The sequence below is a fragment of the Abrus precatorius genome, unplaced genomic scaffold, assembly GCF_003935025.1.
Source record: "Abrus precatorius isolate BTA unplaced genomic scaffold, Abrus_2018 Scaffold5, whole genome shotgun sequence".
Taxonomy (NCBI): domain Eukaryota; kingdom Viridiplantae; phylum Streptophyta; class Magnoliopsida; order Fabales; family Fabaceae; genus Abrus; species Abrus precatorius.
Window position 1 is genome coordinate 17,172,840 of NW_020874395.1, and position 27,043 is coordinate 17,199,882.

Consider the following 27,043-nt stretch of genomic DNA (forward strand, 5'->3'; position numbering starts at 1 on the left):
ATTTCGGGTCACACTAGCATATGAAGCAGCCTCAACCCATTTTGTGAAATAGTCAATAGTAACTAGAATGAAGCGATGACCATTAGACGTTTTAGGTTCAATGGGTCCAATAACATCAATTCCCCACATTGTAAAAGGCCAAGGCAATGATAAGACATTCAAGCTTGTTGGGGGAACGTTAATATTATCAGCATATGTCTGGCATTTATGACATGTCTTCACATAACGAAAGCAATCGGCCTCCATTGTCAACTAATAATATCCAGCCCTTAGAATCTTCTTTGCCATGGCATGTCCATTGGCATAGGTCCCAAATGAACCTTCATGAATCTCTTCCATGATCTTTTGTGCTTCTGAAGCATCCACACATCTAAGTAGAACCATATCATGATTCCTTTTGTAGAGCACGTCTCCATTCAGAAAGAAACTCATTGCTAACCTCCTCAATGTCCTTTTGTCATTTTCAACAACATTTAATGGGTATTCACGGTGTTTTAGGAAATTTTTAATGTCATGATACCAAGGTTTACCATCAGATTCTTCTTCAACCATTTGACAATAGGCAGGATGATCAAGCTGTTGCATCTTTATGAACGGCATGTCTTCTTTTTGACTCACTACAAACATTGATGATAAAGTAGCCAAAGCATCAGCCAATTGATTCTCCTCACGAGGAATATGTTAGAAAGTAATTTCATCGAAATACTCCACTAGCTCTCTGATATAGGCTTGATAAGGATCAATTTGACATCTCGAGTCTCCCATTCACCTTTTAGCTGGTGGATGACCAAGGCTGAGTCACCATACACCTCAAGAATTTTGATCTTTGACTCTATAGCTACTTGAATTCCCATAGTACATGCTTTATATTCAGCTATTATTTGTACAATCGAATGATAATCTAGCTGTGATCGGAATATATTGCTTCTCTGGGGAAATTAGTATAGCACCAATCCCGTGTCCGAGTGCATTAGAAGCACCATCAAACATCATGACCCATTCATCTCTTGCTGACGATCCTTTCTCATTGAGCAATGCCATTATATTTTCATCAGGAAATTCGTACTGTATTGACTGATAATCATTCATCGGTTGATGAGCTAAAAAATCTGCAAGAACACTGTCTTTGATTGCTTTTTGAGTAACATACACAATATCATATTCTGACAATAAGACCTGCCAACGAGCAATCCTTCCAGTAAGGGCTGGTTTCTCAAAGATGTATTTGATTGGGTCCATTTTTGACACCAACCAAGTCGTGTGACTCAACATATATTGCCTTAACCTACGAGCTGCCCAAGCCAAGGCACAATAGGTTCGCTCTAACAAAGAGTATCTAGCTTCATAATTAGTGAACTTCTTGCTCAAATAATAAATGGCATGCTCTTTCCGACCCAATTCATCATGCTGACCTAAAACACATCCCATGGATCCTTCTAACACTGTCAAATACATAATAAGCGGCCTCCCTGACACTGGCGGCACTAGTATCGGGGGATTTTGCAAATATTGTTTTATCTTCTCAAAAGCTTCTTGACAATCATCATTCCACTCCATCGACTGATTTTTCTGTAACAACTTAAAAATTGGTTCATAAGTGGCAGTTAGTTGGCATATGAATCGGGCAATATAATTCAATCTCCCCAAAAATCCACGAACTTCCTTTTCAGTGCGAGGAGGCGGCATTTCCATGATTGCTTTTGCCTTGTCAGGATCAACCTCTATTCCCTTTTGACTGACAATGAATCCCAACAACTTGCCTGATTTTACCCCAAAGGTACATTTGGCAGGGTTCAACCGCAATTTGAATTTTCTTAACCGCTTAAACAATTTGTGTAAATTTATAACATGGTCTTCTTCAGTCATTGATTTGGCAATCATATCATCCACATAGACTTCAACCTCCTTATGTATCATATCATGAAATAATGTCACCATCGCCCTTTGATATGTTGCCCCAGCATTTTTCAAACCGAAAGGCATGACCTTGTAGCAAAAGGTGCCCTAAGGTGTAATGAATGTGGTTTTCTCCATATCCTCTTCAGCCATTTTGATCTGATTATAACCCGAGCAACCATCCATAAAAGAGAAAAATGAATGTTGAGCTGTATTATCTACTAGCATATCAATGTGAGGCAATGGAAAATCATCTTTAGGGCTGGCTCTATTTAGATCCCGATAGTCAACACACATCCGAACCTTTCTATCTTTCTTGGGAACTAGCACAATGTTAGCAACCCATTGAGGGTATTTGGCAACAGCAAGAAAACCTGCATCAAATTGCTTCTTGACCTCCTCTCTAATCTTTAATGACATCTCAGGTTTCATTCTCCTTAATTTCTGCTTAACTGGGAAACACTCTGGTTTTAGTGGCAATTTATGCTCGACTATGTCAACATCTAGACCTGGCATATCTTGATAAGACCATGCAAAGACGTCATTATAATCATGCAGGAGTTTAATCAACTTGTCGCGCTCTTGTTTTTTCATTAGGGTGCCTATTTTGATTTCTCTCTTATCATCTTTAGTCCCTAAATTAATTGTCTCAGTGGGTTCATCATGAGGTTGGATCTCTTTCACTTCTTGATCGACCAATCTTAGAAATTCTGAGGGTAAATCAACATCACTATCATCTTCGACAGCTTTATTAATGGGACAATCAAAATTAGTGGATGAGATATTAGCACTGTTACTTTTAGACATGTCACTTTCGAATCTGCATTGTGCAAGAGTTGAGACAAAAAGAAAATAAACAACAAGATTCAACTGATAAAGAAAAAGACACGAAAGATTACTGAGAATTCAAATTGCATTTCATTTAAATATACTTAAAAGGAAACATGTGTCCCAATTTACAAAACAAACTGATATTTCAAATTACAAAAAGAAATCATATATCAGCGTTTTCAAAAAGTAATGATATCCTAAAGCTTTGGAACAAAACAATAGGATTAACTTCAAGGATTACTTTGAATAGCTATTAAAAATCACAGGTAACTCGATGATCTCCCAATTGCCAACTTCTGTGTTTAGCGGACAAGTGCGGACTAGGTCCACAACCTCTTCTTCAAGTGTATCCACATCAGCAGCAGCCACTGAGTCTTGAAACTCAAATCCAGCACTATAGAAGCTTTTCAGGAGATCACAAATGGGGACCCCTTCAGTTTTAGGCTCCCTACCTTCCAAGCTGGCTAATCTTCTTTCTTTCTTTTCCTCCATGACTCTTCTCTTATCAGCTTTAGTGGGCGTGTATCCCAACCCAAATCTATCCTTATTCTCATGAAGCTGTAACCAGTTTGTTGCTTTCGATATGACTTGCCCCAACATGTATCCGTACTGAAAACCTCCATTGAGCATGACTTTAGCAGTCATTATGGATGTATTAGACAATCGAGGCTTTAAAATTGGAGCTCCCTCTCCTACATAAGTAGCATTCACAATCTCTAAAGCCTGAAAAGAGGTCTCTAGAGCTTCTTCAGCAGCTTCAATATAAGGAGTGGACGAAGGCTTAGTCACCAACACATCTTCTTCACCAGAGACAATCACTAACTTATTATCAATGATAAACTTTAGTTTCTGATGCAATGTGGATGGTACAACTCCAGCAGAATGAATCCAAGGCCTCCCCAAAAGACAGCTGTAAGCTGGCGCGATGTCCATTACTTGAAACAAAATCTGAAAAGTGCAAGGACCGATTTGGATTAGGATTTCAATTTCTCCAATGACCTCTCTCCTTGTTCCATCAAAAGCTCTTACTATCATGGCACTGGGTTTCATATGCGACTCATCACAAGGTAATTTTGACAATGTTGCTTTTGGCATCACATTCAGAGAAGACCCATTGTCAATAAGCACTCTAGCAATAATGTGATCTCGACATTTCACAGAAATATGCAGTGCTTTATTGTGCCCCATTCCTTCGGCAGGTACTTCATCATCAGCGAAGGTGAGATAATTGTTTGAGACAATATTACCAACAATGCCTCCAAACTTGTTGGTAGTGATATCATGACTGACATGAGCCTCATTCAACACTTTCAAAAGAGTCCTCCTATGTGGCTCAGAGTTTAACAACAGCGATAAAAGAGATATCTGTGCTGGAGTTCTGTTTAATTGTTCCACAACTTAATATTCACTTTGCCGAATAAATTTCAAAAACTCACAAGCTTCTTCATCTGACACTACTTTCTTTATTTCAGGCATTTTCTCTTCGTCAGCGTCTTCAAACTCGCCCACTTTGGCTTTCCCCTTTGAGGATCTCTCTATCTCTTTTGTTCGCTCCTTTCTCAGCTCCTCAGGTGTGTAAATACGACCGCTACGGGTCATCCCACCAACACCAGCAATGTTTGAGACGACAAAAATATCAGAATAAACCTTTGCATCATACTTCCATGGTACTGCTTTGTTGTCCTTATAAGGGAATGGAGCCGGTACCTGTATAGTGATAGGTCTAGGTCCATTGGTAGTTGGGGTATCCACACACTTGGTGTAATGAATGACCAAAGGTTTCAGAAAAGTTAGTGATTGTTCATCAACAGTCAAAACTTCATTTTTCCTTTTAAAGTGCCCAATTTGGACCAAATGCTTGTCCATCAGGGTTTGCAGAACATGCTTGAATTCTTCATAATCTTCAATGGAATGGTATGCATTAGGGTACAAATCACACATATTTTTTTCATATACAAAACCCTTGATCAAGTCAGCCTTGCACAGCTCATAAAAAATAACCTTAAGAGGAGTGGTAACCTCTTTAACTTTCCTTTTTAAAACATGTGAAGACTCTTCCTCGACGTCATTTACCGATGATCCTCCATGCCCAGGTAGGGGATTACTCCTAATGTTAGGATTATCCTCCTTGAAATTCATCCATTTGGCATTAATTAAGTCTTGCACTATGAACTTTAATGCCCTACAATTCTCTGTCGAATGACCAATACCACCAGCATGATACTCGCACTTAGCATTCGGGTCATACCCTCTTAGATAGGGCGGTTCTACAGGTTTCATTGGACAAGGTACAACTAATGAACTTTGGAATAGACGAGGTAGTAACTCAGTGTAGGACATAAGGATTGAATCGAATTGAACTTGCTTCCTTTCTTGACTGTTTTGGGGTCTTATTTGGTTGGGATTTAGGTTTTGGTTCCAATGTTGGGGTGGTCTCATGGGTGGTGCTATGGGAAAAGTAGGCGGAGCGGGTTGGTAGGGTCGCGACTGATAAGATTGGGGACTTGGATTCTGTGAAACAGCATTGACATATGGGTAAGAAATTTGAGGGGCAGGAAATGTGGGTTGAAATTGAAAAGGTGCAGGGTTAGGTCTGATGAAAGGAACTTCTATTGGGTGAAAAGCTATAGCATTAGTCTCTCCCTCCTTCTTTCTTCCTGGACCATTTGTAAATTTCTTCAAATTGGAGGGTCCGCTCGAATTGTGAGATATCTTACCACTCCTCATTCCTCCTTCCACTCTTTCTCCGATAATCACAATATCAGAGAAGTTTGACGAAACACTTCCAATCATCCTATCATAGAAAGGTGATTGGAGAGTATCGATAAACATAGCTACCATTTTTTTTTCAGACAAAGGAGGCTCCACTTGAGCTGCAACTTCTCTCCATCTCTGGGCGTATTCTTTAAAAGTTTCATCCTCCTTCTTTAACATATTCTGCAGTTGTAATCTATCAGGAGCGATATCAATATTGTACTTATATTGCTTTAGAAAAGCATCAGCCAAGTCTTTCCAACTACGAATACGAGTATGCTCAAGATGCATATACCAACTCAAAGCTCCTCCAATCAAACTGTCTTGAAAAAAGTGAATTAGCAGCTTATCATCATGGGCATGTGATGCCATCTTCCTACAGTACATGATCAGATGACTCTTTGGGCATGTCGTTCCTTTGTACTTATCAAAATCAGGCACTTTGAATTTTGGAGGAACCATCACATCTGGGACCAAGCAAAGATCTGTAGCTTCTCCAATGCCATAGCTGCTTCCCTCAATAGCTCTCAATCTTTCTTCCAATATTTGCAATTTTTCTCTGGATTGAAAGTGCTCCTCTGAGTAATTGGGCTGGGGTTCTTCTAAGGTCTTATTGGAATGAAATGGTGATATGGTTGGGTTTCCATCAAGGCTAGGATTAGTGATTTGTGGTTGGTGGTGGATCGGTTGATTTAGGGTAGGTATAGTGTGGGGTATATGAGTTTCTTGGGGATGGGCATTTTGAGGGTAAGCATATGATGGGATAGATGTTTGGGTTGGTTGGATTTGTGGACCTGAAGGTTGTGTAGGATTGGGTTGATTTGATGGTTGGCCAGTGTTTGGTGGGTTCTCAGCTATCGGAGGCGTATAACCTTAGGGAAGGCCATATGGGGGAAATTGGACATCTTGTTGATTGAAAGCTTGTTGTGGAGGCCTTTCTATATGCAAGGTCAAAGGCACCCTTGTTTCATGAGGAGGAAAACTTTGAGATAGTCCTTGTGTAGGGGTAAAACCTGGTGGATAGGTAGGAGTGGGTTATGCAGGAGGTGCTTGAATAGGGGTCCCCTCTGTGGTTCTTCTCTCTAAAGACTTCAGTGCCTCTAGGATTTGTGCCATTTGTTCTTTCAACTGATTAACATCGTTTCTCAGCTCTTCATTGTGCTCCTCTAACTCATCCATGATCTTTGCTTGAGCACGAGTTCTATAAGGATGCTTTAGAAAACGTTTCCCCGTTATATTTGTTTAATTTTCTGAAATAGTTTGTAGTCAAAAAAAGAATTAATCAAAATGAAAAATGCACTTAAAAAAAAATAACAACCAAAGATTAAAGAATCATCACAATTGTTGAGCGTCTTCAACTCTTTAATGGAAATTAATGTAGGATCCTCGTCAAATGAAACACACCAAAATATAATCCATAATCAAATTAAAACATCAAAGTACATCAGAATTTGATTCAAAATACATCTGTTTTTTTTTTTACCCATACATAGTCTACCCATACCCCAAATCATTACATCACCCCTTCCTAGCCCTAGCTATCATTCCTTTCATCTCCGAGACCAACCAGTTGCAATGGCTAAGGAAATCTTTAATTTCTTGAGGTATCATGTAGAAAAAATTAGCTGTCTCAGCCTTTGACAACATATACAGGACGTCATCAATCGCGGCATTAGCTAATGATGCAAGTTGTATGAAGCGCTTGATCCAATACTCAATAAGCTTATCTCCTTCTTCTATCTGACCATCTTTCACTTTCACAATAGCTTCGTATTCTTTCATGATTCTAATCACTTCCCATTTTTCAGCATTAATTTCAGCCTCGCATGCCATGACAATTTCCTTTATCTGCTCTTCCATATTTTGTACTCGTGTTTGGAGTTCACTGGCTTGAGTCAAAGCTTCTTCTCGATCTCTTTTTGCCTTGTACAATGCACCTTTCAATTGTCGTTTCTCATATAAAGCTGCATTTCGCTCCTTCACCCTCAATCCTAATTCCTTGTTTGCAGCTTCAAGGCAACATTGAACTTTAGTTGTATGGCTTTGCACAGACTTCTGCTTCTTACAAACCTCTTCATAGGCTTATTGTTTTTTACTGTTTTCTCTCTTCAAAATGGCGCAAGTTTGACGGCTCTCTCGAAGCTCCCTTTCTACCCTCACATTCTTTTCAATCATCTTAGCCAGTCTTACCTTTAATTCTTTTACTTCTTCATTCTCAAAGGGTTCTGGATTAGATGGCTCACTTTCTTGGGAGGTACCTGGATCTTTGAATGGTAACTTAATCTCTTGGACTCTTTCTTTAACCCATTGACGGTAACTTACTTTCGCTGCACAACTTCTCACGCCTAACTCTTTTCCTTTTCGAACAACCCTTGCCTAAGCATTCCTTGCCTTTTGGATAAGCTCAGTGAAATTTCCATCTTCATAATAGACAACAAAAGGAATCAACAATTCCTCAACAGGTGGTCCCATCATGGGATAAGCGAGCTGACGTTGTCCCATAATTGGATTGTAATTAATACAACCCCGAGTACCCATAAGAGGAACATTTGGGTAATTGCCACAGTGATAAACAATAGTCGTTGATTGTTGCCATGGAGTGTGCCACCTAACGTGTCCTTCATTCAAACTGGCTAAGTGATTTGCCCACTCTTGACCATTTTTCTGCCCAATCTGAAACCTCAGCAAATCAGTGATCGGACACTTGATCTCACTTGGCCTTTTAAAGACATGAGTTGTGAGCCATATATAAAGCATAGGTAGACAACATATAATCCTCTTTCCTTTCCTTTCATGGCAGAAACTCAGTGTACAATAAACATCAGCTAGTAGTGTAGGGACAGGATTTTCAGATCGATTTTTGCATGCAAGAAACACATCTATTGCTGCTAAATCCACAAAGTTGTCATGCTTAGGGAAGAGGACAATGCCATAAATGGTGAGTGCTAGGACATCTATGAAAGTCTCCCAAACTTCTTTTTCTGCCAAATTATGCATTTGTCGCTCAAGAAATTCTCTTGTGAATCCTCTATTCTGATGTTTTTCTTGATAAGCTTGCTGTAACTCGGCTGGATGTATCCTTAAGACATTGGCGATAGTCGGCAGAGATGCATGATGTTTCATAGGGCGATATGGCTGTTGACCCTCCAAAGGCAAGTCTAGAATTTGCTCAAATTCCTCTAAGGTCGGAGCCAACTGAAAATCTTGAAAAGTGAAGCACCTCAACGGGGAATCATAATACTGGGCTAGAGTTGTTATGGCATCTTCTTGCACATTCACTTCCATCAATCTCAAAATATCTCCATACCTCCTCACTAAAGTTAGTTTTTGGACCGTCTTCAGCTTCTTCCCTAATTCTCTCAAACTAGTAGTGTCAGCCTTTTTAACTTTTAGATGCAATTTTCTTCTCAACTCTACTGATCTCATCTCACTGCTACTTGATCCTACATTAATTTCCATTTTCTCAAATACTCAAACAACTTTGTGATTCTCAACCTATAAATAAAAAGAAAATGATGAGAAATTATTTCAAATCTTGTATTTATTTCATTAACATAGAATCCTAGTAGCCATAAGGATTAATATTGATTCTAAATAGATAAACATCCATATAAGAATCAACATTAATTCTAAATGAATCGATAATCCACTCGACTTTTACATTAATGAGACAAATATGTGATGACCATGATAATGCGAGGACAATATGAATCATCACCCTTTTTAAGATCTTTTGAATTTTATTTTTGATAAATCTAAATTGATACTTAAAAGGGTAATGCTTCATCTGACAATGCAATGATGTAAGAAATTATGCAAATTGTCATCCTTAACCTTATTTCAAAATTGATTTTAAATTTATTACAAGTGTCAGAAGGATGGCAATAAGCATGATATTCAAATAAATGATATGCAATGATATATGAAATGATGATGATGTAAGAAAAATTAATTGAAAGAATCATGTGAATCACTAGTCCTTATATCATTCCAAAATATAGTAAAAAATAAAAATAAAAATTCTTCTCCTTTTTTATTTAAAACTTTAAGGCACTAATAATTCACATAATTTCTAAAAGAGTAAATAAGGAAAGAATACCCCCTTTTATGTCCTATTTCAGGTCACCTAAAGGGTCTAACTTAAAGATCTACAACTTTCTTTTACGTGTAAAAACTCACAAAAGGTGGCTTGTAATCTTAAAAGGTCACTAGAGCTAAGATCCAATCCTTGATGTTGACCACAACAGTAGGGAGTCTACTAGATGCGGGACATCAAGAAAAGGTCAAACTCTAGCTAGGGTTTTCACGATAGCCAAATAGGACGTGCATCCAAAATGACACCGCTACATAACCCCTCTAATCCTAGGTATACTCAGACCTGGGTATAAGGCCCCGCTCAAAGTGTGTGAGGGAACATACAAACCTTATCAACTCAACAAAAATAAAAAGCCCCAAAAATTAAACAACACGAGAATATACAAATTATCAATAGTCATCTACCCTAGGATTAATAACAATATCAATATGAGCATACAATGAGATTACGCAATTCATACACAAAATACATGCACGAATAAAAGAAACACTACAATTAACTCAAATAAATAAAAAAGAAAGGGATTAAACAAATAGAAACAAAATAATACAAATTCGCACAATCAATTATCAAAAGGCTTGACTCTCTAAAAGACGTCCCTAGTGGAGTCGCCATCTGTCGCAACCGGGCGGTCGCAACGGTACGGCAAAAAACGTTTTTAAAAAGTATCAGAGGAGTCGCCACCAAAGTTTATTTTAAGAAAAAACCTTGGAAAAACTTAAATATAATACGAACTTTGAAACCAAAAATGAGTTCGGGAGTCATTTACGTGTAGGGAAGGTATTAGCACCCTACAAAGTCCGTTTAAAAACTGTTACTTAAAATTAATTGTGCAAATTCATTCTAATTTTGAAAAATATTTATTTAACCCCTAAACATTAATTATTTTATTTTAGAAGAAATATTATTTATTGAAATATTATTTGAGTTATTTTAAAAATTATTTTGACTTGACGAGTTCGGTTCCCGCTCCTACGTATCTCCAGGTGCAATGGAGAACTCAAAGTCACGTAGTTCTATCTAAAAAATTACGAAGTTGGTTAATTAAAATAAGTTCAGTAAAAGAGATTTATTTTGAGATTAAAATTATTTTTGTAAAGTTATAAAATTTAGGATACAAGATAACGCGGTTATACATATACTCTACGATAAACAATATAGAAAGTGAAGAAAGATCACACAACTATATTGTAAATTGTTAAAATATCTTATTATTACAAAGTATTTAAATTTTACTTTTGATGTGAAAGAAAATTTAAGATAACGTAAGCTATACATAAATCTTCCCATAATTTGTTGAACAATCGAAAGCAATGTAAATCACACATCAATATTTGTATAAATAAGCAAAGAAATGTTTAGTTATTTAATTCATCAAATTTTGAAATATTAAGAAGAAAAATTACAATACGAAATTAATTCCATTTGATGAAAAGAATAAATATATCTAAATTGATTAAAGAAAATAACTATTTAATAAAAATTCAAATTTTATTTGATAAATTTATATTGCATAAGACCTAAGGTAACGTTGGTACACATAGGTTTTATCAATTTATATTACATAACGATAGAAAAACTATACATTAATATTATAAATTGATGAGAATATTACACTATTTTTTTGTTTACAAAATAATTTGTGAGTTATAAAAAAAGCTAAAATATGAATATAAAATCTAATTATATCAATCATCCTAAAATTAATACAATAAAGTAAAGAATGATAACACTGTAAATAAATAAATTATAAACACGTAAATAAATATAAACTATATATACATACACACATATATTTACATGAATTATTTATGTATTTTTAAATTTAGTTGGCTGAATATGATATCCTTAAAATAATAATAATAAAAATAATAACAGAAAAAATGAAAAAAAGTGAATAATAAATAAAAAGAAGTTCAAGCATAATCTAACATTAATCTCGGTCTAAACTTTTTGAAAGTGAACTATATTTTTATGACATAAAATAAATAAATAAATATAAAAGATATAAAGAAAAAAGAAAGAAAAGAAAAAAAAAATGAAATGACTGCACCATGCTGTAAGTTAGACTGTCGCTCCTTTCACCGCCTATATTCTTCTATATCTCATATGCATAAAATCAATGAACTAACAAAGAATTGAAAAGACTATACTCTGCACTTCTCGATTTCCATCTTTATATCTATTTCATTTCCAATGCATTAATAAGCAAATAAAATAATATATAATGCAGCTTTTTGAATGAATTTGACCGTATCTCTCCTCGACGTGCATAAGTCACGTTTTCATCAAACTCTCTTTTCATTTTTATAATAAAATAATAAGAACATATTAACAAAACAACTAAATCCTATCAAATGACCCATAACTTGTATTCTTTTTTATCTTGCGTCTTTCATCCCACGACATGGTTCTGTGAATATGAGTTTAGCAGTAAAGACAATACCTTGGCAGTATTCAAAGTTGAAGAACGTTCAGATTTGAGCAGCAACGGAGGATGAAAGATAGTGACTATGATTCCTTTCTTCTCTTGATTTTCAATTTTTTCTACTATTTTATTTGTTCTCTTCTTTGTTGTGCTGTTCTCCTTCCTCTATAAAATGCTCCCTTTTTTTTACCTGCTTCCTCTCTTTCTCCCATATTCCTCTTCAAAATGTTTCTCTCTTTTTTTGAAAACAAACTTGTTGCTACCTCTTGAAATATTTTTCTTTCTCTGAAACTTTGTTTCTTCTCCAAAAAATTGTTTGCTTTCTTTTCAAAAAACTTCACACTCTTCTCTGAAAATTTTTGCTTTGCTTTTTTTCTTTTCGAAAAGTTCCTCTCACCAGATCTCTTGCTTTTAGATTTTATACTGGGTTCCTTTAGGGTTTATACAAAATGCCAAAATCTGAGCCTTTCCCTTTTCATGCATTCAGTTAGTTTTGAAATTGGGGTCTCAGACTGCATAGTGCAGGGATACCATTTTCATGAACCAGTCTCTTCTTTTTTTTCAAAATTTTCCATTTTTCTGTAAAATAATTTTATTTTATTTTTATAAATTAAAAAAAAAATTGGAAGCCATTTTGAAAATATAAAAATTGGTATTCACAACAGTTATATTGTTTAAATTAAAAAAATTGATATTGAATTTGACATATTGTTATTTTTATTTATTTTTCATCCCTTTCAAAAAAAATACACCTCAAAAAAGCAATGATTTTTGGTTTATACATGCCTTCAATTGGCATAGTCCAAGTGGCTATAGTTTAAAAATCTAGACAGATAAATTGAAGATAAAAAGATTGAGAGCACTACTTCACGACTGATAGTCCTTAAAAGATAAAAAGGAAGGAAAGTAAAAATAAATTACAAGTTTATCATCTTGATAAGAATTTAGGCCCTTCTTTCTAGCATTGATATATTTAAGATCGAAACTTTTTTTCTAGAGGATAAATACTAATTTTCCTTTTTAATAAGATACTCAGGTTAAAAAATAAATTAAATAAAAAATTGGAAAAATAAAAAATACTTTTTATTTCAGATTAATTGGAGAAAATAAGTGTATTTTTAAATAGATATATGTGTTAAATATGGCAGTGGGTTTTATTTTTACGGTAGACGATAGATAAATATTTTGTTATATTATTTATTTGAAAATTGAAATTATAAATATATTAAATATTTAATAATAGGTTTAAATATTTTTTTTTCATATTTTAGCAATTTCTTTTTACTTTACTCTTTATCTTCATATAAATATTTCAATGGAATCGTTTTTGTCTTTTTTATAGATAAAAATTTGTTAATGACTTTATTTATAGTTTGTAGTTCAAATGAGTCAAATTCGTTTATATAAAATACAATGAGAGTGTTTAGTAAATTTTAAATTAATTTATAGCTTATTTCACTAATTTAAAAATTTATTTGACTAAATTAGACTTATTTAAAAATGAGTTTGTTTTAGTAATTTATAGTGTTTAGATAATATGTGATGAAACAATGCTTTTGCTGGTCATCAACATCACCATGTTGCTCTTCATTCTGAGAATTAGTCTCAGCATGATCCAGATTGTGAACAGGCAACCATATTGGATTACCATCAGTCAGATTACTATCTTTCTTGGGTGTAGTCTTTTCCACTTTGTCAATATCTTCAATGGTTTGATCTTCCATGAACTGCACATCACGGCTTCTAACAATCTTCTTTTCAATAGGATCATATAACTTGTAGCCAAATTCATCCTGACCATAACCAATGAAGATACATTGCCTTGTCTTCGCATCCAACTTGGATCTTTCATCCTTTGGAACATAAACATAGGCCTTGCAACCAAAGACACGCAAATGATCATAGCTCACATTCTTGCCAAACCAAATTTTGTCTGGCACCTCAGTCTTCAAAGCAACTGCAGGACTAAGATTAATAACATGCACTGCCGTAAGCAAAGCCTCTCCCCAAAAATGATTAGGCAATTTTGCTTCAGAAAGCATACACCTAACTCTTTCAACCAAAGTCCTGTTCATCCTCTCAGCTAGACCATTCAGCTGAGGAGTTTTAGGAGGAGTCTTTTCATGTCTAATACCCTGCTGCCTGCAATAAACATCAAAGGGTCCACAGTACTCACCACCATTGTCAGTACGAATGCATTTCAGCTTCTTGCCAGACTGCCTCTCAACCAAAGCATGAAATTCTTTGAATTTTTCAAGTACTTGGTCTTTTCTTTGCAATACATAGACCCATAACTTCCTGGAACAATCATCAATAAAAGTAACAAAGTAAAGTGCACCACTAAATGACTTTACCTTTAATGGGCCACAAACATCAGAATGTACCAATTCAAGTAACTCTGACTTCCTGGAGGGAGGATGCTTCTTGAAGGATACTCTGGTTTGTTTACCAGCCATGCAATGAGAACATTTCTCCAACTCTGCATTCTTTAATCCCGAAAGAGCATCCCTTTTAGCTAAGCAATTAAGCCCCTTTTCACTGATATGACCAAGCCTTCGGTGCCACAAAGATGACTCCATGTACATAGCATTCACACTCTCTTTAGCAAGCAAAGCTTTAGTCCAATACAGTTTAGAATGTTTCTCCCCTCTGGCCACAACCAAGTTACCTTTGGTGAGTTTCCACTTTCCAGAACCAAAGTGACTGTCATAACCACAATCATCAAGCAAAGGCACAGATATCAGATTAAAGCGAACATCAGGAGCATGTTTGACTCCTCTAAGTAATAACTGCACTCCCATGTTGGTTTGCAAGCAAACATCACCAACACCAATCACCTTAGACACATCATCATTACCCATCTTTAATACTCCAAAATCACCAGAAGTGTAAGATGTGAAGAACTCCTTCCTTGGTGTAACATGCAGTGTAGCACCACTATCAACTATCCACATGCTCTCATCAGATACAAGATTAACAGACTCATAGTCACGAAGAAGAACAAGATCATCACCTCTAGTAGTAGTGACACGATCATCATCATCATGATCCTTCTCTTTCTGCTTGCCCTTCTTTCCTTTGTTCTCCTTTTTCCAAAGAAAACAGTTCTTTTGGATGTGCCCTGTTTTGTGACAGTAATAGCACTCCACATTCTTGTATCTTGACTTGGACTTACTCCTGCTCTTTTCTCTACCACCCTTCGGTTCCTTTTTCTTACTTCTCCCCCTATTTTCTGTGAAAAATACCTCGGACTGAGATGAAGAACCCTGTGCCTTCCTTCTCATCTCTTCATTAAGAGCACCACTCTTTGCCATTTGCAAAGAAACAACACCATTAGGAGCTGAGTTTGTAATTGAAACCCGAAATGTCTCCCAAGACTCAGGTAGAGTATTCAATAGCCATAGTCCCAAAACCTCATCATCAAAGTTGATACCTATTCCAGACAGTTGATCTAGGAGCCCTTGAAATTAATTCAAGTGATCTGAAATAGAAGAACTCTCCCTGTACATCAAATTCATCAGACAATTCAACAAATACAATTTATTGTTCCCTGACTTACAAGCATACAAGGACTCAATCTTCTCCCACAAAGTTCTAGCATGTGTCTCATTAGCAATGTGATTATATACATTGTCTTCTACAAATTGCCTAATAAAACCACATACCTGCTGATGCTCAAAAGTCCATTCTTCATCAGACATATTTTCCGGCTTCTGAGTAGTAAAGACTGGAAGATGCAATTTCTTCACAAACAACAAGTCTTTCATCTTGCCCTTCCACAAATGATAATTAGTACCATTCAAAGCTACCATTTTTGTATTTGCCTCCATCATTCAAGCAAGTCAAATAATCCCAAAACCAGAGCCCAAAGAGCTCTGATACCACTCTGTTGGGGAAAACCAAACACAAGAACACAATTATCTAAAGTGAGCAGCGGAAACAATTCCCCAAACTTGCAAGAACCTGTGAGGAGCAACAACAATAACAAATGGCAGCAACAAACACAAGGACACAGAGAATTATTTACGTGGGAAAACCCTCTCAATGTGAGAAGTAAAAACCCACGGGCTCAAGCCAGTCAATCAAGCTCCACTATAATCAAATGAAGTTACAAGAGAGTCTCAAAATACTGCACAAATTCGTGCAAACAACCAGCTAATACAACCAAGCAATAAAGCCTAACCAAAGAGAGAAAATCTCCCAAAACAAAGCTGCTGTTCATGCACGATTTCTCTCAGCCAAAACCTCCAATCAACGATCCAGCGGTCAGAACGAAGAAATATACGTCTGGGAACTTCTGTCAAAATTTCAGCTCAATCCAACGGTTGAATAAAGGAGAAATAACGATTTCTATGCGGCTGGTCTGTGCAGAGTCACCAAAAACAGGGCTTCTGTACGAAGACAGTATCTCCAACTTCAGACCTCCAATCGACAATCCGAACGGTCAGAACAAAGAGCACCGTGTTACGAATCTGTTGTAAAATTTTCAGCCCGATCCAACGGTGAACCAATTAGATATCAGAGAAATAGAGCAGCTGGTCTGGAGCTTCTTTTCTTCCCTCACTTCCCTTCTCTCTTTTTGATGCCTCTCTACGAAAATACTCATACTAAGCTGCGAAAATGGACTTCCCTCACCCACTCCACTGACTTCTCACTCCCCTCAATTAAGTGTAGAAAAATGAGCTTGAAAATTTGGACTTTTGGACACATAGTTGGGAGTCCAACAGATTCAACATCAAAATTGCCACCAAGCCTAAGAGTGTGCAAATTAGGAAGATTCCCAACATGAAAAGGGATTGCTCCAAAAAAGGAATTTGAATTTCCACTAAGATCAAGATACTTCAACCGTGACAGATTTCCAAGTTGATAAGGGATTTCTCCATCGAGATAATTGCTCCCTAAACCCAGATATTGTAAATGTGCAAGCTTTCCAAGTTCACAAGGAATTCTCCCAGAAATTTGAGAATATGAGATATTGAGATATCTTAAGTTGGTAAACGAGCCAATAAGTTCCGGAATGTGACTCGATTGAAAATCATTATAGCTGAGATCCAAATACTCCATTTTTTGCAAGTGAACCAATGGAGTGAAATTAACTGCACCAGACAAAAAATTATCCTGACCACGGAGATCAAGCATTTGTACATGATCAGTTTCATTGTGGCACTGAATGCCTTTCCATTTGCAGCAATCAGGATTACTGTCATCGTCGCTCCATGTAGATAGCATGCCACCAAAGTCATGTGAGAGGCTATGTTTGAAGTTGAGGAGTGCTTGTCTCACTCTCTGTGCACTTTATTTCTGCATTCATGGATCCTGCAGCTTGTAATAGAAGCAGCAACAGTGCATAACATAATTTGAGAATACACGACTCATTATAATTTTGCAGATATGAAACAACGTTGAATAAGAGTAAAACGAAGATAGGAAACTGTGTTCAAGTTTCTCTCTTGTTTTTGAAGCAAGAAAGATCGACAGCAGTGTTTATATAGTTGATAGGGTGGCCAAATGAATAAGTTGTTCATTATTGTTCAAAGAAAGAGAAACATGAAAAGGTTTACAAAAGTGATTTTTTAAAATTTTAAAAATAAAATCCATACACGAGAAACGTAATTTGTTATATGTCTCTTAATTTCCTTAATTATCTCCAAGTGATTTCAAAGTTAAATTTGGTTTCGTTAGTTTTTTTATTTTCTTTTTTTACTATTATTTATTCATATTTCTTACTGCTCACGATTTGATATTTTTTGTTTAAATAAGACATCACTCCCTAACATTCTGTTAAAAGAAAAAGACATTATATTGAGGAAAGCCTGTGCAGAAATAAAATGAAGAAATATCAAGTGCTATTTTGCTGTGTTGAAGTACCAATCAATTTTGTTTTTCATGTCTTTACACGTTTTGCTTTTAAATTTCAACGCGGATGCTTAATTTTTCCAACTGACTAAAAGGGTCAGAAAACATAGAATATAGCAATCATGTCTATTTGACGATACATCATTTAATTTTTTTTATGTTATTTAAAATAATTTTATATTTCTATATTAATTCTAATAGTTAAACTAAAATAAGTTTTTAAAAAATAAATTGATATAAATTTTTACGAATCATGTATAAAATTTGGACAATTTTTTTCTTAATGATAGAATTAACGTCTAGGTAATAATATATAAAAATATAATAATAAAAATTAATAACAATATATACAATAAGACAATTAATTATCTCAACAAAACATAAAAACATTATTCATATATTTTTTAAAATTTTACATAATTTAAAAAAAAAAGTACTTTTACTAAAATTATTCATTCTTCTGAATCTTCTTTTATTCACTGTAGTTGCTATGTTCTTTGTTACGTTGCAATTTAAAATAAGATAAAAGTATGAGTTATTATATGATTTATATTATAATTTTCTCCTTTTTTAAATTTGGAGTATTAATAGTTAAAAATTTATTTAAAGAGAATATTATTTGTATGTTACTCTCTTTTATTTTAATACTTATATTGTCTAAACAATCTTTCCTTTCAACCTGCAGAAGAAAAAAAGTAAATTATTTATAACATTTCATATTATATCACTTAGATTACAACATTTCATATTATTACACGCCTTTAAAAATAATTATTCAATTTTACTTTAGTATTATTATAATCTTATCTTTTTTTTTCTATATCAATCTTGTATGATAGTAATTTCTTTTATTTATTTTTTATTTTTATTTTTATTTTCCTATCTTTGTTGTTTTATCTTTGATGGTAAATATTGTAATGTAAATAATAAAAGAATATTTTTTTAGTTTTTAATGATATTTTTTTATTGATTATTCTTTTACAAATCAAAGGAATAAAAATCAAATCTTGTGATGTAAAGAATATTTTTTGTGATATTTTTTTTATTTTACTTATTTTTATTTATGAATCAATTAAATAAATATAAATCTTATGATAAACAAAATTTTAATGATTCTTTCTTTCTTTCTTTTTTCTATTGTTCTTTTTCTTTTTAACCAAAGAAATAAAAATTAAATCTTGTAATTAAATAATTTTTTTATTAAATTTTCCTTTTCTTTATTATTTTTTTCTTTTGAACCAATGCAATAAAGCAAATAATAATAATAATAATAATTAAATTTTTTTTATTAGCTAAAAGCATTTATAAGATAATATTGATTTTTTTTCTTCTTTTTCTCTTTATTTTTTTCTTTATAAGCCAATAAAATAAAAAATAATAAAAATTAAATATTGTGATTGGCCATAAAGTTGCATGTGTTTGTATATTATTATTTCTATGCCTACTTTATAATTGTCACTGTGACATGAGTTTGTTGGTAAATAATATTTTTATATGCATAAACAAAATAATAAAATAAATATTTTAAAAAATTGATAAATATATATAATTATTTTTTCTTAAAAAAAAGAATTTTGAATCTACGTAAAGGCTAAGAGATGTTAACAAAATAATAAATTTACCTTTAATGTCTCTTGAATTTAAAAGATAATAAAAAATAATTAAAATAAAATTATTTTTTTAAAAATAATTTTAAATTTATGCAATAGTCAAAACGTTGATAAAGTGATAAATCAAACCTTTAATGTTACTTGAATGGTAAAAATTTATTGAGTAACAATGTATTAACTTGAACCACGTGCAAAAATAAATTTCTACTTAGTAATTAAAAATAAAAAAAATAAATTTAAATGTTATTTTTTTGTTTAAAATTATTTTCAATATTTAGAGTTTAGAAAAATAATTGTTCGTTTGAATGTTGCTGATATAAAATAAAGTTAATTAAGAGTAAAGTGAGGATAAAAAAAGTTTAGAGATAATTTAGATTTAGAAAATATATTTTGTTTTATTTCTTTAATTTTAAATACAAATTTATCTTTCTATTTTTATTTTCATGAATTTATATAAAAAATATTGAAATATTTAATCTTTTAATATCAGGATGACTTTCAATATTCCAATCGTGAAAACAGTAGGAATGATGCTAATTTATGTGACTTATTACTGCACTTCTATTTGTATATTAATTATCTAAGCCATTTTGCAGGCAATAAAGTTTAGCAGTTGAGTCATATCAAAAGGAAGAGTTAAATCGAATCAACTGCTGATTTAGCTCATGTGCTGGTGTACCCAACCATTCTCTCACAGTTTCCTTTATTTAAACTATATATGCGATTTAAAATAACTTTTAATATTAGTTATGTAAATTTGTAATAATATTTAAAATATTTATTTTAATTTTTTAAATAAAAGGGTAGAAATAATTAAAACAAATATATAACTAAAAAGATAAAAAAAATAAATATAAAAATTCAGTTTCAACCTGACAATTTTATTTTCATTCTTACATGTATCATATGGACATAATATAACATAAAGGATATTAATATTAACTTTATACGTCATATATTAATTGTATCTGATATTATAACTTTTAAATTTTATCATACTTATATTCTAATATAAAGTGAATCGGTAACTTTAAAATAATATTTTTTTAATTATTTATCATGGAAAGATATGATTGTTATATATCTTTTCTTTTCTAACCCTTTTGGCAAGTTGGAAAATTAGGCAATCGCATTGAATATGAAACGTGAAAGAAGTACAAAGACTTGAAATTGTTAGTCTTTGCAAAAATTTCATATATTAAATTACTATTAGAAATTATTACGCAAATAAAAAGATAATAAAGTAGTTATTCTATAAATAAAATAAAAATATAAAAGAATTTATAACTGAAGATATTATAAAAAAATATTTCTTGATTTATTTTAAAAGAAAATATATGAAAAAAAATTATATACCGTTATAAAGAGACTACATATGTAATTTTTTTTAAAAGGAATACATTCCCCTACGAGCCAAACACACACACACACGACAGGAAAATCAACAATAACAAAGCAAAAGTACTGAAAGAGTGGAATATTAACCCTTGTTAAGTCAAAACTTGTTAGTTCTAACTTTTAATTCCAAAACACAGACTCTCTAAACTTCCAATTCTAAGATCCCAAACTTTCAAAATCAATGTTGGAAAACTTTTACCCAAAAGGTGTCCAAATGGTGAAGTGTTTCCCATTTTCGAGCATAGCATGCACTGAAAAATTCTAGTCCATTGTTAACGAAGAAAAAATAATTAAAATTAAACAATTAAAATTGAATTTGGGAGACTGAAATTATACAAACATGAAAGTTGAGGGAACAAGGCAAGTAAGTCTAAAATATAAAAGGGTTAATATATAAAATCAAATAAGATAACATTAAAATTGTCCCCAAAGAACATATAAACATGCATATAAACAAAATACAAAATGAAGTTAAAGGTTAACAACCTGATAGATGAATTGATTAAAATAATATTCTTAAACATTAATTTATGTTGTATTCACTTGATAATTATCATATCTGTTATTACTATTACTATTATTATTATTATTATTATTATTATTATTATTATAACTTTTGCTTTTTCCAACTTTGATTTCTTGTTGCACCGTAAACGTGGGAATAAAAAAACCTGTTCAGTCTAAATAATATTTTTTACTTTTTTATTTTAAGATATACCATATTTTAAAATAATTCTTCTCTTTTTATAAATCAATACACTCTAAAGTCAATTTAAATTTAAGATACAAGTACACAGCAGGATGTTAATATTTTCTTCATAACTAAAAGATTTCCAAATTTAAAATGTTACGAAGATCACTTTTCTTAAAAAAAAAATCATTTTTTAAAAAATAGTAATAATTCTTTCAAACTTTTTCCTTTTATTATTCATTCTTTTCTTATTAACGGTGATTGGATTGGATCTAATAACACAATAATTTTGCAATGTTACAAAATAAAAATATTACAAACCATAGGATGCTCATTCAAAGATAGTTGAATAAAAGTAAATAAAAAATAAAAAACCTCATAAGACTTAAGATCTATCATAAATAAAATTGTCTCTAAAATTATACTCTCTAACTCAAAGCAAATATTTGAATTTCTTTTTGTCATTTATTTTTTCGTTGGCCTAATTTTTCTTATCAGTGTTTCAGTTGCACTCAAGTGTAGAAGTCAAGAAATATCAATATAATAAACTTCTAATTGTAAATAGCAGAGACAATAGAAAAATAGACAAGAAAATAGAAGCAATAGTAGTTGAGGAAAGTAAATGTAGGAGAAAAAGAATGGTCAACAAGGAGGTGGTAAAGACGTGCAAGAAAAACAAAATAGTTATATAAATAAAAGATAAAAAGAGTTAATGAAAGAGAAAAAAGTAAAACACAAAAGGGAAAAAAATCTAAAATAAAAAAAAGCTTTAAATATGTTGGATTATCACATCTACCTGTAACTTATTTAAAAGTTTATAATTTTTTTCCCTAAATTCATAAAGTTTATAACTTATATTTATCAATAATTTTATTTCAATTTTTATCCGTATCTTTTTAAACAGATTACAAATCTATTTAAATTTTAAATCTCTCACCTCATTCAATTCTAATATTATAATTAAATATATTTTTTGTGATCGAAAATACATTTTAATTATTTTTATAAAAAGCTCTAATTCAATTAAATAGTTATAAAATTATAAGTTTTAAATTATAAATTAAATTTTACCGTGTTTTTGTTATTAAATTTGGATTTAATTTTAAAAAGTTGGTGATCATAGCTGCAATAGAAATCGTGCAAAGCTTTCAAATCCTAATGGTAAGTGCAAACTTGGATTCATTGATGGTTCCTTGCCTAAATCAGATCCTGTTGTTGATCATATGCTTGTTCAGACTTGGCAATCTACGAACGACATTGTTAGCACATGGTTGCTGAACTCTATTTCCAAAGATATTGTTGCAAGTGTAGTTATGTTGATTCAATTGCAGCAATTTGCAAAGACGTTTAGGATTGGCTCTCACAAAGCAATGGTCCACAAATCTTTGAATTGAAGAAATTTCTTCTTGGATTGTCCCAAGGTTCATTGTCTATTTCTCAATACTTCATGAAATTGAAGAATATTTGGGAGGACATGAATACTTATAAAACTTTAGTGAAGTGTTCTTGTGGTGGAGCAAAACCTTTACAAGACTATTTTGCAACGTGAATGTGTCCTCATGTTTCTTACGAGACTGAATGACATCTTTGCCACTGTTAGAGGTCAGATCTTGTTGATCGATCCTCTTTCTCCTATATTGCCAAAGTTTTCTTATCAACTCTCCAAGAAGAGAAACAACATGCCTTAGTTAACCATTTTGTCACTTTACCTAATCATACCAAGATTAGAGCTCTTTCCGTTGACATTGCTTAATTGTCAGAATTTTTCTTTTTGTAAAATATGCTTTATATATCTCAATTTCATGTTAATATGCTTTTAGTCTCTGCTTTGTTACATTATTCTTCTTATTCATTACAATTTTCTAACTCCTCTTTTATCATATAGGATCTGCTAGCCAAGAAGGAGATTGGGTGGTCAGCTTGGAGGTCTGTATATCCTCCAATCTATTTCCTCCTCATCCCTTCTCCCTTCTCTAGTTTCTTATGTAACTACTGAAACATAACATGCTAGATTAGACCATTTCTGAATTTCCTTTACATTCTAATCATTATAAATGTTTTGTATGTCCTTTAGTCAAGCTTAAGCATCCACCATTTCAGTCTAATCATCATTTTTCTGAATCATCTTTCAATTTACTTATTGTGATATTTGGAGACCATATGGTGTACCAACTTGTAATGGAAAAAAATATTTTCTTACCATCATTAATGATCATTCTTGTTTTATTTAGATATATCTTATGCATTCTAAATCTTGAGCTTCTTATTTGTTGATTAATTTTGTAAATTTGATTGAGACTCAATTTCAAGTGAGAATCAAGCAAATACATTTAGATAATGCTAAGGAACTAGCAATTGTTAATTTTTTTAACAGCCAAAGGAACTCTTCATAAATTTTCTTGTGTAGAGTGTCCTTAACAAAGCTTGGTGGTAGAAAGGAAACAACTACATCTCCTCAATGTGGCTCACGCTCTTATTTTTCAGTTCAAAGTCTCTACTTAGTTTGGGGGAGAATATATTTTAGTTGCTACCTTTTTGGTTAATGGGCTGCCAAGTCCCTCTCTACAATACATGTCCCCTTATGAAAGACTCTTTAAGAAGAAGTCACGGATTATCATGTTTTTCAAATATTCGATTATTTGTGTCATGCATCAACGTACATTGGATATCTTGTTGGTTACAAATTGTATGATATAGAACATAAGAAATTCATGATTTCTAGAGATGTGACCTTTATTAAAGACTTGTTTCCTTTTCATAATTCCACTATGCAGTTGATGAATTTCTTGAAGTAGTGTTTCCTTGTACTATCACTGACTCGACACCTTCTGCACTTCTTAACGGGGTTCTTCCTGCCAAACCTGTAGTAGCACCCAATACATCTTCTACCAATGATGATGTACATCCTCCTAATGCCTCTAATAACTGCAAAAAATCCACTCGAGTTCATAGATCATCTAGCTACCTACAAGATTATCAATGCCATCAGGTTACTACTAGTCATCCGATTTCAAAATTTAATTCCCTTGCTGGACTTTCATCTTCTTACGATAGTGTACCAAGTTTCATCAATACCTGAGCTTGTTTTCTTTCATCAAGCTGTGAGATGTCCTGGGAAGAAGGCTATAGACGAGGAACTTAAGGTTATGGAAGAAAATAACACTTGGTCCTTAGTTTCTCTTCCTTAAGGCAAGAACACCATAGGATGTCAATGAGTTTATAAAGTTAAATATAAGCAAGATAGATCTGTAGATCGTTATAAGGCTCGACTAGTGGCCAACAGTTACATCCAATAAGTTGGGTTTGAATTTTTAGATACTTTTTCTGTTTTTACAAAGATCACAATTGTTCATGTTTCACTAGCTATAGCTGTTATTCAGAGCTTGTCATTACTTTAATTAGATGTAAATAATGTAACATCCTTCTAAAATTTAAATAATTTCCTAATGTAAAAAATATATAAATTTAAATAAAATATAATCAAAATCATAAGGGATTTGAATAGTTTTGAAAAAAAAATTTACATGTATATGAATTTCAACTGATAAAAATCAGCAAATTTTAGAATTTCATTTGTATAAAAGTCTCATTCATAATAGGAATAAAAATATATTTTCACAACTTATATTTTTAAGTAAAGTGAAAGTTGAAATTTCAAATTGCATGCATATATATTTCGAGTTCATAATATGAACAAAATTATTTTCCAGTCAATTAAATTTCTGACTAAATCTGGATATAAATTAAATCTTAAGTGATTAACTTGTTAAGACTTTTCTTTTAAACGGTCTGTTGCCAGTAATAATCGGTAGAGTACCAGAGTATCGTCCTCAGAGAACAATTCAAATGTATTAATTAATAAGATATAAATTAATTGAGCTTATATACAATAAAATTGATAGATGATTTTCATGAAATATTGAATAATAATTAAAATGTAAAGCAATAATGTAAAATATGGTAAAATTCAAGTTAAAAAGATAGGATTGAATATCATCTAACTCTCTCGTATTCTAATAATTTAGCAATAAATATAACAACCATTTTCAATGAATTTGATACAAAATATGAAAGTCCTATATTTCAATTCCTTGAAAATATATTTCTAAGATAATTTCTCAAATATTGGTTCCTCAAACAGTTAACAAACTATTCAACATTAAAATCAGAATTTAAAAGCAATCAATAACTTAAAATATATTCCTAGAGTAACTAGTTATTAAGTAATCTCAATCAGATCTAGATCTAAGTAATATCTTCTCAAATATAACTCAGATCTGAATTCCAAAAACCATCATATAGACAGATTCAATCATTAATTAGATTACAACCATGATTTGAATCTCTCCCATGCTTCACAAAATGGTTCATTTGCTCTTTGTTTGAAGATGGAGATATCTGACTTTTCATTGATGAATCTAGATGATGGAAAAAAATTGGTTCAGAAACTTTTCTTCAACATCACTCCAATTGGTAAGACTATAGTTTAGATGAGATTACAACCATGCCTTAGTTTTTCCCACTAGAGAAAATAGGAACAATCTAAGATATACAACTTCCTCATCATCTTCTAAAATGCCCATAGTGCCACATAATTATAAAATGTGGATAAATGAGTATAAAGGTCTTCATGATCTAGCCGTACGATCTGATGTGTATTGACTAGATTTAGAAAAGCTGGATTCATCTCTATAATTATTGTTGTTAGGGTTGCAATGTTGGAGAAATGGCTACAATGCTAGAGAAATGTCTTGATCTTTGTTGAATGGCATAATCTCCCAAAGTTCTTTGAGGTGGATGTGGACCTTGATCCCCCATTGATTTTGACATAGATAGGTTTGTTACAAGTTGAGAGTGAAAGTGAGATGGACTCTCATGCTGCTCTCTTTGCTTCTAGCTTCACTCCTATTTCTCTTAGTTGTCTTTTCAATCTCAAGATAAAAAATGAGCTGCTCAACAGAAGTTTTTCCTCGCCGATAAAACAAGATCTGAGCAAAGAAATTAGCCCCAGAGTAAAGAATTTATAAAGTATAAACTATACAAAAACAAAAAATTTGAATTTTAATAAGGATAAAATAAAATTAGTCAAACTAATGCAATCCCCGATAATGGTGCGAAAGAACTTGTTGAAATTTTGGTAAGGGTACCAAGTTTTCATTTTAGTAAATGAGTAGAGGTTCTTGTATTAACAATGATTCAAAGATATATCAAAAATTTCTTTTATCCTAATTAAAATTTTCAACCAAAAGATGAATTAATGTTTGCACACATTTGTTTATAGGTGAGAAATTCTATAACACCCTAATATTTATTTATATAATTTTCACGTTTAAATATAGAAATACTAACATAATTTTCATAAGATAAGTGAAAGATAGATGAATGTAGAAAATATTCATGAGTATATATATTCCATTAGTGAACTTGTGTAAAGTTTAAAATCTTATTTATATATTTCCCAGGATTTTTAATTCACAATTTAA

At 32.3% G+C, this 27,043-nt stretch overlaps 4 protein-coding genes across 4 annotated transcripts; all 4 read right to left on the reverse strand.

Moving 5' to 3' along the window:
- Positions 1-252: 252 nt before the first annotated feature.
- LOC113866825 lies at positions 253-854 on the reverse strand. Its single transcript, XM_027501623.1, has 2 exons — positions 770-854; positions 253-617 (listed from the first exon to the last, which is right to left on the reverse strand). The coding sequence occupies exons 1-2, from the start codon at positions 852-854 to the stop codon at positions 253-255; spliced, it is 450 nt and encodes a 149-aa protein (XP_027357424.1).
- A 1,150-nt stretch (positions 855-2,004) lies between these two features.
- LOC113866826 lies at positions 2,005-6,968 on the reverse strand. Its single transcript, XM_027501624.1, has 4 exons — positions 6,965-6,968; positions 4,142-6,353; positions 2,969-4,051; positions 2,005-2,716 (listed from the first exon to the last, which is right to left on the reverse strand). The coding sequence occupies exons 1-4, from the start codon at positions 6,966-6,968 to the stop codon at positions 2,005-2,007; spliced, it is 4,011 nt and encodes a 1,336-aa protein (XP_027357425.1).
- An 889-nt stretch (positions 6,969-7,857) lies between these two features.
- On the reverse strand, positions 7,858-8,940 carry LOC113866827. Its single transcript, XM_027501626.1, has one exon. The coding sequence runs from the start codon at positions 8,938-8,940 to the stop codon at positions 7,858-7,860; it is 1,083 nt and encodes a 360-aa protein (XP_027357427.1).
- A 6,894-nt stretch (positions 8,941-15,834) lies between these two features.
- Positions 15,835-17,234, reverse strand: LOC113866828 (putative leucine-rich repeat receptor-like serine/threonine-protein kinase At2g24130). The gene is made up of 3 exons (XM_027501627.1): positions 16,614-17,234; positions 16,390-16,477; positions 15,835-15,968 (listed from the first exon to the last, which is right to left on the reverse strand). Exons 1-3 carry the CDS (start codon positions 17,232-17,234, stop codon positions 15,835-15,837), a joined length of 843 nt encoding a protein of 280 aa, XP_027357428.1.
- Between the last annotated feature and the right edge of the window lie 9,809 nt (positions 17,235-27,043).